Genomic DNA, 17,106 nt, shown 5'->3' with positions numbered 1-17,106 from the left:
GATTCTTAGATATCTGAGTACTTGAGTTAGAAACACATTTTATGTTGATATATAAATAAGAAAGAATGACTTTGTTCTCTGTGACTAATAGAATTTGTTTTGGGAGAATTCTGACATTTGCTGGGGTTGCCCTACTGTCCCTTGAAACATCAAGAAAGAAACTAATATTTATTGTGCCAGGTACATAGAGTTAATTTATGCAATACTTCTGTGAGATAAGTGGGACTACTAATGTAAAACTGAAGTTTAGGTAAATAAATTATATAAAGTCACATAGTGAGTGGGATTGAGGTTTGAACTCAGGAGTTTTAATTTCACAATTGATCTTTTTCCTACTATAATCTGTCCTCTTTATTAATGCCGGTTCTGGAGGGCAGGACCTGTTGCTTTGACGTGGAAGAGCATGTAACTATCATCCCAGTAGAAACTCATATATTTGTGGGGGTTTTTATTATCATTGGGTAACTAACTGTTTATTTGGAAAAATGTACTGCTTATTTCACACAAATGAGCTTTTGGAGTGTAGCCATAGTTCAAGGCTTATTTGTTTGAGGACTAATGTTTTTACTTGATAGTTTTTTCTTAAAGCTTTAAAGGAGAGGGACACCTGGGTGGCTCAGTCGGTTAAGTCTCCGACTTCAGCTCAGGTCACAATCTCACAGTTCAGGAGTTGGAGCCCCTTGTTCGGCTCTGTCCTGGCAGCTCATACCCTGGAGCCTGCTTCGGATTCTGTGTCTCCCTCTCTCTCTGCTCCTCCCCTGCTCACACTTGTTGGCGCGCACGTGCTCTCTCTCCCTCTTTCTCTCTCTCAAAAATAAATAAGCTTAAAAAATATATATTAAAAAAAAAAAGCTCTAAAGGAGAAACAAGGAGATAGGGAGGGTGAGATTCTAATATCAGTTTAGGGAGATAGGGAATCACCAAGCAAAATCCATATGAATTGTATTCGCATTGGTGTTTCTTGGTGATTATTTGTATTTAAATGATAACCATTCAGTTATACACTAATTTTTATAAATTGGGAACTTAATTACTTTCTTGTATCCTTAAATCCTATTTAGCAAATCTCCTGTTCCTGTTAACTCTGATGATAATCCTCAACAAACTTCAAGGGCAAAGTGTACTAAAGGGTTCCTCGAAGATTTTTTAAATAATGATAATCAGGTGGGTGAAATTAAATCTTTTTAACTTCTTAAAAGAGGATTTTTTTAACTTATTAAAAGGATTTATGACTATACAGATTTTAATTTCTGAGTTGTTAAAAAACAAAAAACAAAAAGATTCAAATCCCCTCTTCCTCAACATAAATGTATAAAAGCATCACTCCTAGAATTATTCATAATTTTATTTTAGTATTTTAAAGTAGAGGGACCTGGGATTGAATGCTACAGAGAGCTTAAATTATGTTTTTGTTTGTTTGTTTTTGGTTTTTTTGGACAATGTATAAAGCATACCATTATAAAGTAAGTTATATTTTCCCATAGGATGGTTGATTATTGAGAGTTGTGTTTCTAACTAAGAAAAAATTATAGACCTCTTTAATTAAAGAAAATTTTTTTTAATGTTTATTTTTGAGAAAGAGAGGGAGGAGGGAGGAGGGAGGGAGAGAGGAGCAGAGAGAGGGAGACACAATTTGAAGCAGGCTCCAGGCTCTGAGCTGTCAGCCCAGAGCCCAACATGGGGTTTGGGCCCACAGACTATGAAATCATGGCCTGAGCTAAAGTCAGATGCTTAACTGACTAAGCCACCCAGGGGCCACATAAATCTCTATAATTTAAAATAGGAAAATTATTACCCAATTTTGCAAAATCAACATATGTGCATCTTGCATGTAACCCCACAATAAAAAATAATGTGTATGTATGCACGTAAGGAATTATATATAATTTGACATAGAAATACAGCCATGGTTGTTAAATATTGAAACCATACTTTTGGGATCTTAAAATCTGGAAGATTTGGCAGGTTGAACACTCAAAAATTAACTGAAAAATTTAATAAACTGAGTTCCTTCGATGAAATTTACTAGAGAAAGTAGAGACTTTCATAATATGTTTGATCTTAGAACTTTGTATAAGATACTATAGCAGATGTTGGGTAAGTGAAGCTTAATTATTAAATATTTATTTGATAAATATTTGAGGGCCAAGCACTTCTTTAGGAACTGTCTCCCCAGTAGTGAATAAGAGGGAGGAAATCCTTGTGTCTTGGATTTTTTATTCCACTTGGAGAGACAAACTAAACAAATATATAGTATGTGACATATAAGGGAGTACTGTAAGTATTATAAAGAAACATTAGTTGGGATAGGAAAATACAGGTACAATTTTAGATAGGGTAGCTAGGAATGATCTCTCTGTTGAGGTGATACTTGAGCAAAAATCTAAAATGAGTGAATAAGCCAGATATTCCTGAGGAAATAACTTTACATGTAAAAGTAATAGTAATTGCAGAAACCCCAAGGCAGAATTGTATTTGGCATGTTTAAGAAATATCAGACTCTAGTAGTGTAGCTCAGTCAGAATGAACAGGAGAAGGATGGTAAGATGGAGAGATAACCAGGAACCAGATCATGTAGCATCTTACAAGTGATGGAATGAAGATTTTTATGTTTTATTTAGGTGAGATGAGAAGTCACTGGAGTGTTTTGAGTGGAAGCGTGAAATGATCAGATCTACATTCTAAAATATAAAATGGCAGCTATATGGAGCATAGACTTAAAAGGAGCTGGTGAAGGAGCAGGGAACCTAGTTAGGAGACTTTTTCAGTCTTTTGGGATAGGATTGGCTTAGGGTGGGTACATTGGACGTAGTCAGAAATGGGTAGACTTGGCATATATTTTGAAGATAGACCTAGTAGGATGGAGATAGAATTCAAAGAATGAATTTAAGATGTTTGAGCCAAGCAGCTAAAAGATTGGGTGATGCCATTTACTTAGGTAAAAAGCACTAGTAGAAGAACAAATTTGTAGAAGTTCTTTTACGTTTGAGATGAATGAATGTTAAATACTAATCAGTGGTCCCTTTTCCCCTGCCAGTACACACACAGTCTCACTACCAGGGTGTTTTTGTTTTGTTTTTAATAATTTTAGATGCACCCAAAATTCCTGTCACCATTTTTTCAGCTTCCCTAATGCTATCATCTCACATACTGTAGTATAATGATCACAGACAGGGAATTAACTTAGGTATAATTTTGTTATCTAAACTATAGACCTTACTCTAATTTCACTAGTTTCTCTACCAGTGTCCTATTCCAGGATTCAGCATTGCATTTAATTGTCATGATTCCTTTTAAAATAGTCTTAAAGGGGCGCCTGGGTGGCTCAGTTGGTTAAGCGTCCGACTTCGGCTCAGGTCACGATCTCGCGGTCCGTGAGTTCGAGCCCCGCGTCGGGCTCTGGGCTGATGGCTCAGAGCCTGGAGCCTGCTTCCGATTCTGTGTCTCCCTCTCTCTCTGCCCCTCCCCCGTTCATGCTCTGTCTCTCTCTGTCTCAAAAATAAAATAAAAAACATTAAAAAAAAATTAAAAAAAAAATAGTCTTAAAAAAATTTTTTTTAAATGTTTATTTTTGAGAGAGACCACGAGCAGGGGAGGGGCAGAGAGAAAGACACACAGAATCTGAAGCAGGCTCCAGGCTCTGAGCTGTCAGCACAGAGCCTGATGTGGGGCTTGAACTCACAAACCATGAGATCATGACCTGAACTGAAGTCAGACGTCTAACTGAGCCATCCAGGTGCCCCCAATTGTCAGTTTTCATTAATCTGCATCAGTCTGTGGTAGTTCCTCAGTCTTCCCTTGTCTGTCATGATCTTGACACTTTTGAAGAGTACTGGTTGGTTATTTTGTTGGTAGTTCCTCAGTTTGGGTTTGTCTGACATTTTCTCATGATCAGAATGAGGTTATGCGTTTTGGCAAGAATGCAATAGGAATCATGCTATGCCCTTCTCAGTGCATCATATCAGAGGGTTCATGTTACATTGATATCATTGATTTGTGTCTGATATGTGTCTTAGTTGGGCTACTTTAATAAATACGCCATAGACATGGTGGCTTAAACAACACACATTTATTTCTGTTGGCTGAGCAGTCCAAGATCAAGGTGTCTGGTGAGGTCCTGCTTCCCAGGATGCCATCTTCTCCACATAATTTCCCATGGCAGAGAACAGGGAGGAAGCAAGCCCTCTTGTGTCTCTTGGATCAGGGCACTGATCGCATTCATGAAGGCTCCACCCTTATGACCTAATTACTTCACTAAAGTCCTTTCTCCAAATACCATCACATTGGGATTAGACTTCAACATAAGAATTTTAGGGGAACACAAACATTCAGTCCATAGCAATATGTGAATAATATATTAATATACACAATTATGCTAATACTTGTGATGTTAACCTTGAACACTTGGTGTCTACTGGCTGTCTCTTTAGTAAAATTACAGTTTCCCCTTGTAATTAATAAATGTTGGAGATATTTTGAGACTGTGCACACATGCACATCTATATTTGTATATGTGTCATAGTTTATATGTATGTATAAAATCGTGAGTTTATACTTACACTTTTGACTCCAGTTCAGTCCTGCATGGCTTGTTTTAGCCTTTCTTGTTACTTATTTGTAACTTCTTTCTCCACTGGTAAGAATCCTATTATTATCCATAGTCTCTTAACTATTCGTTCATTCTTAGCATACATATAGTTTGACAATTGCTAATCCATATCCCTGTAAGGAACAAATTTACTAACTAGATCACATTATTTATGTATAGTTCTTTTTATCTTTAGCCTTACAATATCCAGTCAAATTACTGTTTTCCAAAGTTACCTTGGTTAATTATTTTCTTCCCAACCCTTCAGTGTGTTCATGTTGTTCAATTGTAATACTGTTAGGTTGTTAATTTTTATTGTACTTACTGGGTTTAAACCACATTCTATTTGGTTTAAATTGTTTTTTGAATATGTGAAACATTACTATAGTTCTGAGAGAGCTATACAATAAAGATATACTCCAAGACATTCACTCAAGTTTTAATGACGAGTCTCAGGACAAATTCTATCAGACATACCAACATTTATTAAATATTCATTAGTGAATTGCACAAATAGTTTATATAATCTGTTTCATAGTTTTCTTTCTGGAACTCTGATCACTAGTTTGCATGAAAAATCCACTCCAGGCTTTTGTAACCCTTATGGTTGGCATCAGGCAACTAGAAAAAAAATTTTTTTTAATGTTTTTTTAAGGCAGTGGCTGAATGCACGTAACTTAGAGATAATGCCTCAGGTCTGTTTACAAGAGTCAGGAGGATAAGGCTAATTGAATCCTTAATCCTTGTTTATTTTTCTTTATTTTTATCACTTTTTAAAATATTTGTTTATTTTTGAGAGAGAGCGCATGAGCAGGTGTGAACATGAGTGAGGGAGGGGCAAAGGAGGGGGAACAGAGGATCTGAAGCAGGCGCCAGGCTCTACACTGATAGCAGAGAGCCTGATGCGGGGCTCTCAAACTTATGAACTGTGAGATCTTGACCTGAGCCAAAGATGGAAGCTTAACCAACTGAGCCACCCAGGCGTCCCTATTTTTCTTTATTTTTTAAATTTTGGTGAAATATGTGTAACATAATATTTACTATTTTAACCATTTTTAAGTGTACAGTTCTATGCAGTAAGTACCTTCACATTGTTGTGCAGCCATCACCACTGTCCATGTGTAGAACTTCTTCATCTTCCCCAACTGAAACTATACTCATTAAATACTAACTCCCCGTTCCTCTTTTGCCCTGCCTCTGGCTAGCACCATTCTGCTTTCTGTTTCTATGAATTTGACTACTCTAGGAACCTTACGTGTTTTATTAGTTGGCTGTGATAACAAAATACTTTAGGCTGGGTGGCTTAAACAGTAGAAATTTATTTCTCACAGTTCTGCAGTTTGGGGAATCTAAGATCAAGGTTCTAGCTGGATCTAAGATCAAAGTGCTAGCTGAGTCTGTTCGTGGTGAAGGCTCTCTTCCTTACTTGTAGGCAGCTGCTTTCTCACAGTGTCCTTCCATGGCCTTTCCTTGAGCTGTCAGGTGTCTTTTATTAGAAGGACACTAATCCTGTGGTATGTGGGCCCTACCCGTATGACCTCATTTAACCTTAATTACTTCCTTATGGCCCTATCTCCAAATATAGCTGCATTTGAGGTTAGGGCTTCAACATAAATTTTTGTTGGGAGGGGTACAGTTCAGTCCATGGCATCATGTAAGAACCATACAGTATCTGTCTTTTGGTGACTGGCTTATTTCCCTTAACCTAATGTCTTCAAGGTTCATCCATGTTGTATCATATGTCAAAATTTCCTTCCTTTCTTAGACTGAATAATACTTAATTGTATGCACCATGTTTTGTTTACCCATTCATCTGTGATGGATACTTGGGTTGTTTCCACTTTTTGGCTATTGTGAATAATGCTGCTATAAATATGGGTGTATAAATAATCTGTTTTGAGTCTGTACTTTTATTTCTTCTACCTATATAGGCAGAAGGGGATCATAGGGTAATTCTGTGTTTAATTTTTTGAAGAATTGCCATACTGTTTTCCACAGCAGCTGCACCATTTTACATTTCTATATCCCATTTCTTTTTTTCTTTTTAAGAATTTTTTTTTTCAACGTTTATTTATTTTTGGGACAGAGAGAGACAGAGCATGAACGGGGGAGGGGCAGAGAGAGAGGGAGACACAGAATGGGAAACAGGCTCCAGGCTCTGAGCCATCAGCCCAGAGCCCGACGCGGGGCTCGAACTCACGGACCGCGAGATCGTGACCTGGCTGAAGTCGGACGCTTAACCGACTGTGCCACCCAGGCGCCCCTATATCCCATTTCTTATACTCTGTTCATGTAGTTGTGGAGAGTGTGCTTAACTTTGAACCTCTTCACTAATGAGATTCTATTTCTAATATTCTTGTGCTTGTCAACATCTTCCTCTAGACTTGAAGTTTAAATAGTATGTCAGTTATGGTGTCTATACTGAAATATATTATTATGTGGTAGCTACCAGGACACAGCAGCTCATTTGAAAGATATAAAAATAATAGGTTGGTAAGAAGACTTGAAAAAAAGTTTTAAAAAATATCCCTTATGGATTCTCTTAAAAGAATCCTGATCATGTTATTTAGTGCTGCTGCCTTCTTTGGATGCAGGTAAGATCAGTTGATAATTGAGGTGTGAGTGTTTTTTTACATAGCAAGGAATATGTGACCAATGAGTAAGTGAAAAACTAGCATTCTCTGTGTGAAAACATTTAAAAGTGTTTAGAGAATGCTGTATTTGAAATTCTGGTTCTTGGGGCGCCTGGGTGGCGCAGTCGGTTAAGCGTCCGACTTCAGCCAGGTCACGATCTCGAGGTGCGTGAGTTCGAGCCCCGCGTCAGGCTCTGGGCTGATGGCTCAGAGCCTGGAGCCTGTTTCCCATTCTGTGTCTCCCTCTCTCTCTGCCCCTCCCCGTTCATGCTCTGTCTCTCTCTGTCCCAAAAATAAATAAACATTGAAAAAAAAAATTTAGAAATTCTGGTTCTTGTTCAGCTAATAACTAGCTTTATTTACATACCCGAGAAAGAGCATGTTGGCCTACCTGAGCTCTGAGGACCTTCCATTTCTAAAAATCTGTGATTTTAAATGTGTAAATGAAAGCATTGCAAATGTGAACATGTACTGTTCATTTGAAAAGAGCAGGGACTAACTTCATGGTTGTCTCTAAATAACTTATCTCGCAATTGGGTAAGGGGAGGTGTTGAGTTACAATAATGACTTTTCAAAACACATTATTGATTTGAATTTTTGCATTTTATATTGTGGGGAAAATACAAAATAAAACTTTTTCCTCCATGAATTTGCTTGGTTAATCATTCATCTGTTTTATGTCAGAGCTGTACCCTTTCTGGAGGGAAACATCATGGACCTGTTGAAGCCCTGAAACAAATGTTATTTAATCTTCAAGCAGTACAAGAAAGTTTTAATCAGAATAAAACTGTAGATCTGAAAGAAGAAATTAAGCAAGTAAGCACAAACTTGATTTATGAATTGAGATCTGTGAATGTGAATTAAGATCTGTGGAGATATACGATACCTTCCCAGATCTTTTTCAGTTTGACCTCTAGTTTTATGTCAATAAACATGCCACATAACTCATGTACTAGAGTTGTAATATTGTTATTTTTTGTAAAAATTAACTCAAATTTAATACTGTTACATTTCTGTAGCTGTGTACCCCTGAATAGATTATCCTCTTTTGTTCATGGTTATAAATACAGCATCTTGTTTAGATATGACAGTGTTACAATTATAGTTATGGAAGGATTGTAGGAATTGTTTTTTAATGCACTGCAACATTATTGGTATAACCCAACTTTTTGTATTTATATTTGAGGAGGCCTGGAAATCCTTTTCAACTTTGGACTTCTCTACATAACCTATGTCTCCTGAAATTTTATTGTTACCATGTGTTTGACTTTTCTTATAGTTAATGTAAAATTTTATTTCAAAACCATTGTGTTTTTATGTATTTCCTAGGAATTTCAAAATCTCTTGGTGCTTTGGACTGCTATTCTATAGGGGTTGAGTTTTCTTCACAATAGTACAGTATTTACATAAAGTTTATATTCTCACAAGTTTGATTGTAAATTCTAATTCTGCCACTTAACTAGCAAGTGCAGTATTTGTACAAATCTCTTAACCTCTTTAGTTTTTGTTTCTTCTTCTGTAAAATGTGGTTGTTGAAAAGATAAATTGAGACAGACTATGTGAAGTACTTATATAGTGCTTGGCTCCTGATAAAAACTTAATAGCTGGTAAATACTTAATAAATATTTTTATTGTCATTGCTTTGTTATTCTTATTCAGTGGAGCTTTATGAAATTCAGTTTAAATTACAAATGAATGGATCAGCTCTTGGAAACTGTCAAGCCTGAATTGTATTTCAATTTTTCTATACATTTTAATGATTATTACAGTAACATATAGCGTGTAATCTATCCCTTTTTCCCCCTCCTGTTTTAGACATCATTGAGACATAACCTTGTTCATTATAGTCTTAATTTGAAGCCAAGGTTTTATTTTTATTGGACATATAATTTAGAAGCATACTTGACAGATGAATAAGTAGTAGTTTTATTTTTACAATAAAGAAAATATTTAATGGCATTACTTTACTGAAAATTATTTGCTAGAATTATTTCCTTGGAAATGCAGACTGTTTTTTAATGTTCTCATTTTTCACATACTAAGTAGCACTTAAGTTTATAGTTATATAATATTTTCAATATTTTGTTATATTTTGTGTTTTTAATAATAGGTTTCAGAAGACAATTTCTCTCAATTACAGTTGAAGGAAAGTATGGTTCCTATTACTAGATCACTTCAAAAGTAAGTATTCTCTACTAATTTCTTAAGATGTTATAGATACAAATCCATTTTAGTCATCTCTTTGAAATCAGAAGATTCCAGGAGAAATTAAGTAGTTCTAAGAATAGATAGACTTGATATTTTTAAAAATACTAATTTTTAATTTATATTCGAGTTAACATATATTACAATGATGATCTCAGGAGTAGAATCCAGTGATTTATCCCCTATATATAACACACAGTGCTCATCCTAACAATTGTCTTCCCTAATGCCCATCACCCATTTAACCCATCCCCCCTTCCATAGCCTCTCCAGCAGCTCTCAGTTCTCTATATTTGTCTCTTATGTTTTGTCCCCCTCCTTGTTTTTATATTATTTTTGCTTCCCTTCCCTTATGTTCATCTGTTTTGTATCTTAAATTCCACATATGAGTGAAGTCATATGATACTTGTCTTTCTCTGACTAATTTTGCTTAGCATAATACACTAGTTCCATCCATGTTGTTGCACGTGGCAAGATTTCATTCTTTTTCATTGGTGGGTAATACTTCATTGTATATATATACTACATCTTTATCCATTCATCTGTCGATGGACATTTGGGCTCTTTCCATACTTTGGTTATTGTCGGTAGTGCTACTATAAACATTGGGGTGCATGTGCCCCTTTGAAACAGCACACCTATATCCTTTGGATAAATAGCCAGTAGTGCAATTGCTGGGTCGTCAGGTAGTTCTCTATTTTAAATTTTTTGAGGAACCTCCATACTGTTTTCCAGAGTGGCTGCACCAGTTTGCATTCTCACCAGCAGTGCAAAAGGGTTCCTCTTTCTCTGCATCCTCGCCAACATCTGTCGTTGCCTGAGTTGTCAATTTTTAGCTATTCTGACGGGTGTGATATGGTAGCTCATTGTGGTTTTAATTGGTATTTCCCTAACGATGAGTGATGTTGAGCATTTTTCCATGTCTATTCATGTCTTTTGCTCATTTCTTCACTGGATTATTTGTTTTTTGGGTGTTTGATAAGTTCTTTATAGATTTTGGATACTAACCCTTTATCTGATATGTCATTTGCAAATATCTTCTCCCATTCTGTCAGTTGCCTTTTAGTTTTGCTGATTGTTTCCTTTGCCGTGCAGAAGCTTTTTATCTTGATGAGGTCCCAGTAGTACATTTTTGCTTTTGTTTCCCTTGCCTCCTGAGACATGTTGAGTTAGAAGTTACTGCATCCAAGGTCAAAGAGGTTTTTGTCTGAAGTTACTGCATCCAAGGTCAAAGAGATTTTTGTCTGCATTCTTGAGGATTTTGATGGCTTCCTGTCTTATGTTTGGGTCTTCCATCCATTTTGAGTTTAGTTTTGTGTATGATGTAAGTAAGTGGTTCAGGTTCAGTCTTTCGCATGTTGCTGTACAGTTTTCCCAACAGCATTTGCTGAAGAGACTGTCTTTATTCCATCGGATATTCTTTCCTGCTTTGTCAAAGATTAGTTGGCCGTACGTTTGTGGGTCCATTTCTGGGTTCTCTATTCTGTTCCATCGATCTAAGTTCTGTTTTTGGTCAGTACCATACTGTCTTGATGATTACAGCTTTGTGGTACATCTTGAAGTCCAGAATTGTGATGCCTCCAGCTTTGGTTTTCTTTTTCAAGATTGCTTTGTCTATTTGGGGTCTTTTCTGGTTCCAGACAAATTTTAGGATTGTTCCAGCTCTGTGAAGAATGCCGGTGTTATTTTGATAGGGATTGCATTGAATATGTAGATTGCTTTGGGTAGTATCAGTATTTTAACAATATTTGTTCTCCCAATCCATGAGTATGGAATATTTTTCCTTTTACTGTGTGTCTTCTTCAATTTCTTTCATAAGCTTTCTATAGTTTTCAGTGTATAGATTTTTCATCTCTTTGGTTAGGTTTATTCCTAGGTATTTTATGGGTTTTGGTGCAATTATATATAAATGGGATTGAGTCCTTGATTTCTCTTTCTGCTGCTTCATTATTGGTATATAGAAATGCAGCTGATTTCTGTGCATTGATTTTATATCCTCTGATTTTGCTGAGTTCATGCATCAGTTCTAGCAGTGTTTTGGTGGAATCTTTTGGGTTTTCTGTACACAGTATCATGTCGTCTGCAAAGAGTGAAAATTTGACTTCCTCCTTGCCGATTTGGATGCCTTTTATTTCTTTGTGTTGTCTTGATTGCTGAGGCAAGGACTTCCAATACTATGTTGAATAACAGTGGCGAGAGTGGACATCGCTGTCGTGTTCCTGACCTTAGAGGGAAAGCTCTCAGTTTTTCTCCATTGAGGATGATATTAGCGATGAGTCTTTTGAATATGGCTTTTATGATCTTGAGGTATGATCTTTCTATCCCTACTTTCTTGAGGATTTTTATCAAGAAAGGATGCTGAATTTTGTGAAATGCTCTCTCTGCATCTATTGAGAGGATCATGTGGTTCTTGTCCTTCCTTTTATTAATGTGATGTATCACATTGATTGATTTGCAGATATTGAACCAGTTCTGCATCCCAGCTATAAATCCCACTTGGTCATGATGAATAATTCTTTTAATGTATTGTTGGATCCAGTTGGCTCATATCTTGTTGAGAATTTTTGCATCCTGTACTTGGTATTTTTAAGCTTCATGGAACATATTGTTTAATCCTCAACTTTTCTCTTAAACTTGTGCTATTTCCTTTAATGTGTTCTTAAGACCTAATGAGATAACCTTAGATGCCTAAATATAATGGATATGAGTGGCTTAGAGAGATTCTCTTTTCATTTGTGTAACAGCAACAATTTGACATAATATTGTTATGGATATCATGGAAGAACAACTTGTTTATGAAATGTGTTTTTATGTATTCCTTCTAGAATACATATAATAATGATGAATCTGTCATTATTTGACATCTGTCTACAGAAACCTAAAGTGGGCATAATGTCCTGGATATAAAGATAGGTCTAAATGCCTTGAGTGGGTTTATCCGTCTGTTTTCTTAGTTACATTATCTTAAGCAAAAAATGTGGAGATGAATGCAAATCTTTCCTATAGTCATGGTATTTGCAGAGGGAATGATATTTATTTATTTATTTATTTATTTATTTTTTCTTTCATAATTGAGTTTTTATTTGTTGTTCCGAGGATCGGTACAGACAATTCAATTTGTACATAATTCTTACCGTACGTACCGAAAACCTAAAAAAACCATGTAGCTGTGGTTCTTTTCTCAAAGTTATTCCAGTGACCTTCCAGCTTAAAATTTGGAGGCAAAATTTCCCTTAACAGTGTATCAAGTACTGGTATCTTCAAATGTTGATATGCTGTTACATATCACATCAATTCACAATTTAATGTCATATACGCTACATACTCAAATTTTCAATCTTGCACAGCACATTAACAAAGTTACTAGGAAACTAGACTACCACGAGGAATGGTATTTATTTATGGGTTTGGTTGTGTGAATGTTAAGTGCCCTCAGAAGATGGAATACTGAGCTTTAGGAAATGCTAAGATTGAAATTTTTTACTTTAGTAACTCCATTTCACTTGGCTAGAAGTGGGGCTAAACAAATCTTGTCTACCTTTTGTCCTTCAGAATGTGTTTAGAATTCTGTTATCTAAGGAAGTGGTGGAAAAGTGAAACACTAGACATGTAAACTTTTGACTCTAATTGCCGTGATATTTATGTGTATGTACGTGTATGCACACACACACTTTTTTTTTTTAACTTCCATAGTTTAAAAATATATGCATGTATGATTTTTTCCCTGTGACTTTATAATTTATAATTTTCTGGGTAGAAATAATGCCTTACTTTACAGTTTGCCGTAGTATTTTGGTATAGTATTCCTATCTGGTAGGAGTTCGTAAATAATGATAATAACATTTTTTGAACACTTAACCAAGTGTCAGTGTTCTTAGTGCTTTTGAGTAATTCATGTGATCTTTACAACCCTATGAGGTTGTATTATTATTTTCATAATTCAGATCAGGTAATAAAATTCAAGTAATTAACTTGCCCAAGGTTATATAACTGGTAAGAGGTAGCACTGGGTTTCAAATCAGATGGTCTGATTCTACAGCCTATGTTGTTAACACTCCTCTTATTAACGATAGTGGTACATTATCCATTTGGACTGGTGCAGGGCCTCAATTGATTATTTAGTATAAAGACCTCATTCTGCCTTAAAATTTAAAAGAAGATGACTTCAAGCTTTCCATGTTTTTTTTTTTTAATTTTTTTTTTTCAACGTTTATTTATTTTTGGGACAGAGAGAGACAGAGCATGAATGGGGGAGGGGCAGAGAGAGAGGGAGACACAGAATCGGAAACAGGCTCCAGGCTCTGAGCCATCAGCCCAGAGCCCGATGTGGGGCTCGAACTCACGGACCGCAAGATCGTGACCTGGCTGAAGTCGGACGCTTAACCGACTGCGCCACCCAGGCGCCCCAAGCTTTCCATGTTTCTTAAAAGTATTTGTATTGATGGCACAAAAACAGACACACAGACCAATGGAATAGAATAGAAACCCCAGAACTAGACCCACAAACGTACGGCCAACTCATCTTTGACAAAGCAGGAAAGAACATCCAATGGAAAAAAGACAGCCTCTTTAACAAATGGTGCTGGGAGAACTGGACAGCAACATGCAGAAGGTTGAAACTAGACCACTTTCTCACACCATTTACAAAAATAAACTCAAAATGGATAAAGGACCTAAATGTGAGACAGGAAACCATCAAAACTTTAGAGGAGAAAGCAGGAAAAGACCTCTCTGACCTCAGCCGTAGCAATCTCTTACTCGACACATCCCGAAAGGCAAGGGAATTAAAAGCAAAAGTGAATTACTGGGACCTTATGAAGATAAAAAGCTTCTGCACAGCAAAGGAAACAACCAACAAAACTAAAAGGCAACCAACGGAATGGGAAAAGATATTTGCAAATGACATATCGGACAAAGGGCTAGTATCTAAAATCTATAAAGAGCTCACCAAACTCCACACCCGAAAAACAAATAACCCAGTGAAGAAATGGGCAGAAAACATGAATAGACACTTCTCTAAAGAAGACATCCAGATGGGCAACAGGCACATGAAAAGATGTTCAGCGTCGCTCCTTATCAGGGAAATACAAATCAAAACCACACTCAGGTATCACCTCACGCCAGTCAGAGTGGCCAAAATGAACAAATCAGGAGACTATAGATGCTGGAGAGGATGTGGAGAAACGGGAACCCTCTTGCACTGTTGGTGGGAATGCAAATTGGTGCAGCCGCTCTGGAAAGCAGTGTGGAGGTTCCTCAGAAAATTAAAAATAGACCTACCCTATGACCCAGCAATAGCACTGCTAGGAATTTATCCAAGGGATACAGGAGTACTGATGCATAGGGGCACTTGTACCCCAATGTTTATAGCAGCACTCTCAACAATAGCCAAATTATGGAAAGAGCCTAAATGTCCATCAACTGATGAATGGATAAAGAAATTGTGGTATATATACACAATGGAGTACTATGTGGCAATGAGAAAAAATGAAATATGGCCTTTTGTAGCAACGTGGATGGAACTGGAGAGTGTAATGCTAAGTGAAATAAGCCATACAGAGAAAGACAGATACCACATGGTTTCACTCTTATGTGGATCCTGAGAAACTAAACAGGAACCCATGGGGGAGGGGAAGGAAAAAAAAAAAAAAAAGAGGTTAGAGTGGGAGAGAGCCAAAGCATAAGAGACTCTTAAAAACTGAGAACAAACTGAGGGTTGATGGGGGGTGGGAGGGAGGGGAGGGTGGGTGATGGGTATTGAGGAGGGCACCTTTTGGGATGAGCACTGGGTGTTGTATGGCAACCAATTTGTCAATAAATTTCATATATATAAAAAATAAAAAAAAATAAAAAAAAAAAGAATAAATTATTCTTTTTACTTATGGGGGAAAAAAAAAAAGTATTTGTATTGAACTTGTGTCATAGACTTAAATATGTTTTCTAAGTACATAGCCTGGAAGATGTTTTTGTTGGTGAAGATGAACACTGGGCCATATGAACACAAAAATTGATATTGATTGTAGGGGCACTTTTACCATTAGCTGAAAGTTTTTTTTTGGTAGTAGTAACTTTTTTTTCTGGCTTAGACGATCGGTAATCTTGACTAGATATAAAATGCCATTTTCAGAGTAAGATTCATGTTTGCAAATGGCTGTTAGCGGTTGATTCTGTTAGATTAGCTGGGGCAATCTTGATTTGGCTTTTACTTTACATTTCAAAATTATTATCAGTAAAGTACTGATATGAAGTAAGTTTAAACTTTTAAAAGTATGTTAGTACATGTTTTCTTTATTTTTAGTGTGTAGATTATTTTAAGGACAATTTGAAATTCAGATTTTTCTGGTTAGGTTTATGGCCATCTTTTCATATTTTAAAATAAATAGACTCAGCTTTTTCAAAAGTTGCAGATTATACCTTGGATGCTTTAATGACCTTTCCTAGGATGAAAATCCTATTATGTCTCTCTCTATCCCTCAAATAAAAGTTCTTGTTTTTAACAGTTTGACTGCTAACCAGTTTTAAAATGTCTTTCATTAGGCTCAGGAAACACTAAGCTCTTAGTATGGGTTCTGTTTACTCTGTTGGACACTCAGTTTTCTTATGTTCTTTCATTAGAAATAATTGCTCTCTAGGAAGATTCATTGGACCAGAAGTATAAAAGACTGAGTAGCCTAAGATGTTATTTTTTTCCAGAGGGATTTTGCTTTGAATAGGAATCTAAATTGTAATTGTTTTTTATCTTTATAATTCTTAGCTTTGTCTTATGCATTTACATATTAGCAACTTGATAAAAACGTATTAACTGAAACCTCGAAGAGAGAAATTTGCCATCTTTAAGCAAATGAAAAAATTGTAGTTTTTGAACAGGGGCCTTTTCTAGAACCTTGTATGTCATGTAAGCCACCAGCTACTCTGTCTAGGCTGGCTGTGAAGAATGAGCGATAATTGTATTGCTCATACACTATAAAGGTGAGCAGTAGGAGACGATTGCAAAATCATCAGTCATCCAAAAGTAATTTGTACTGGCTTTAGAGTATATTGCTTTATATATAATTTGGAAATGAATGTGTAAGATTTTATGGTTTTCAGCAAGTTAAAGGCCTTGCTGTGAAGATTTAATGATAGCTAGAAAGTTGTCCTGTTTCTCACTTCGCTTTTCCCCGCTGTTTTCTGGTCTTCATTCTATACCAGAGATAGATAGAATTAACCTCTCAGATTTGTAAAACATGATCCTAGAGCAAAAATTTTTCTTTATACTAATGTTCTCTGCTAAGATCTAGGGAGTGGTAGGCATTTTGTTTAGTTGTTGCTGGATGCGAGCCTGAATATAGGCCAGTAAACATAATACTTAAGAACAGCCAGTATAGCAGTACTAATAGAAAACCAGAGGCAAGGTATCAATGAGTAAATTAAAATACAGTTTGATTGCTTTCATATAATCAGTCTGTTATTAAGTTTCTATGGGCTCATTGATTGATACATTCTCATAATAAGACATGCATCTTTTAAATTTCAGTTTTTTTTTTTTTTTAATTTTTTTTTCAACGTTTATTTATTTTTGGGACAGAGAGAGACAGAGCATGAACGGGGGAGGGGCAGAGAGAGAGGGAGACACAGAATCGGAAACAGGCTCCGGGCTCTGAGCCATCAGCCCAGAGCCCGACGCGGGGCTCGAACTCA

General features: G+C 36.3%; 1 protein-coding gene across 2 annotated transcripts in view; it reads left to right on the top strand.

The window, feature by feature from the left end:
- CD3H18orf54 (chromosome D3 C18orf54 homolog) overlaps window positions 1-17,106 on the top strand; it is a 28,782-nt gene that overhangs the window by 8,089 nt on the left and 3,587 nt on the right. For both annotated transcript variants that reach the window (XM_030336556.2, XM_030336557.1), the window contains 3 exons: window positions 1,062-1,164; window positions 7,906-8,037; window positions 9,332-9,402. In XM_030336556.2, coding sequence (XP_030192416.1) covers window positions 1,062-1,164; window positions 7,906-8,037; window positions 9,332-9,402 — 306 coding nt within the window. The remainder of the gene's footprint in view (window positions 1-1,061; window positions 1,165-7,905; window positions 8,038-9,331; window positions 9,403-17,106) is intronic.

This window comes from Lynx canadensis, chromosome D3 (genome assembly GCF_007474595.2).
Source record: "Lynx canadensis isolate LIC74 chromosome D3, mLynCan4.pri.v2, whole genome shotgun sequence".
NCBI lineage: Eukaryota > Metazoa > Chordata > Mammalia > Carnivora > Felidae > Lynx > Lynx canadensis.
The sequence above is the reverse complement of the archived record's forward strand: the minus strand, read 5'-3'. Positions and strand labels throughout refer to the sequence as shown.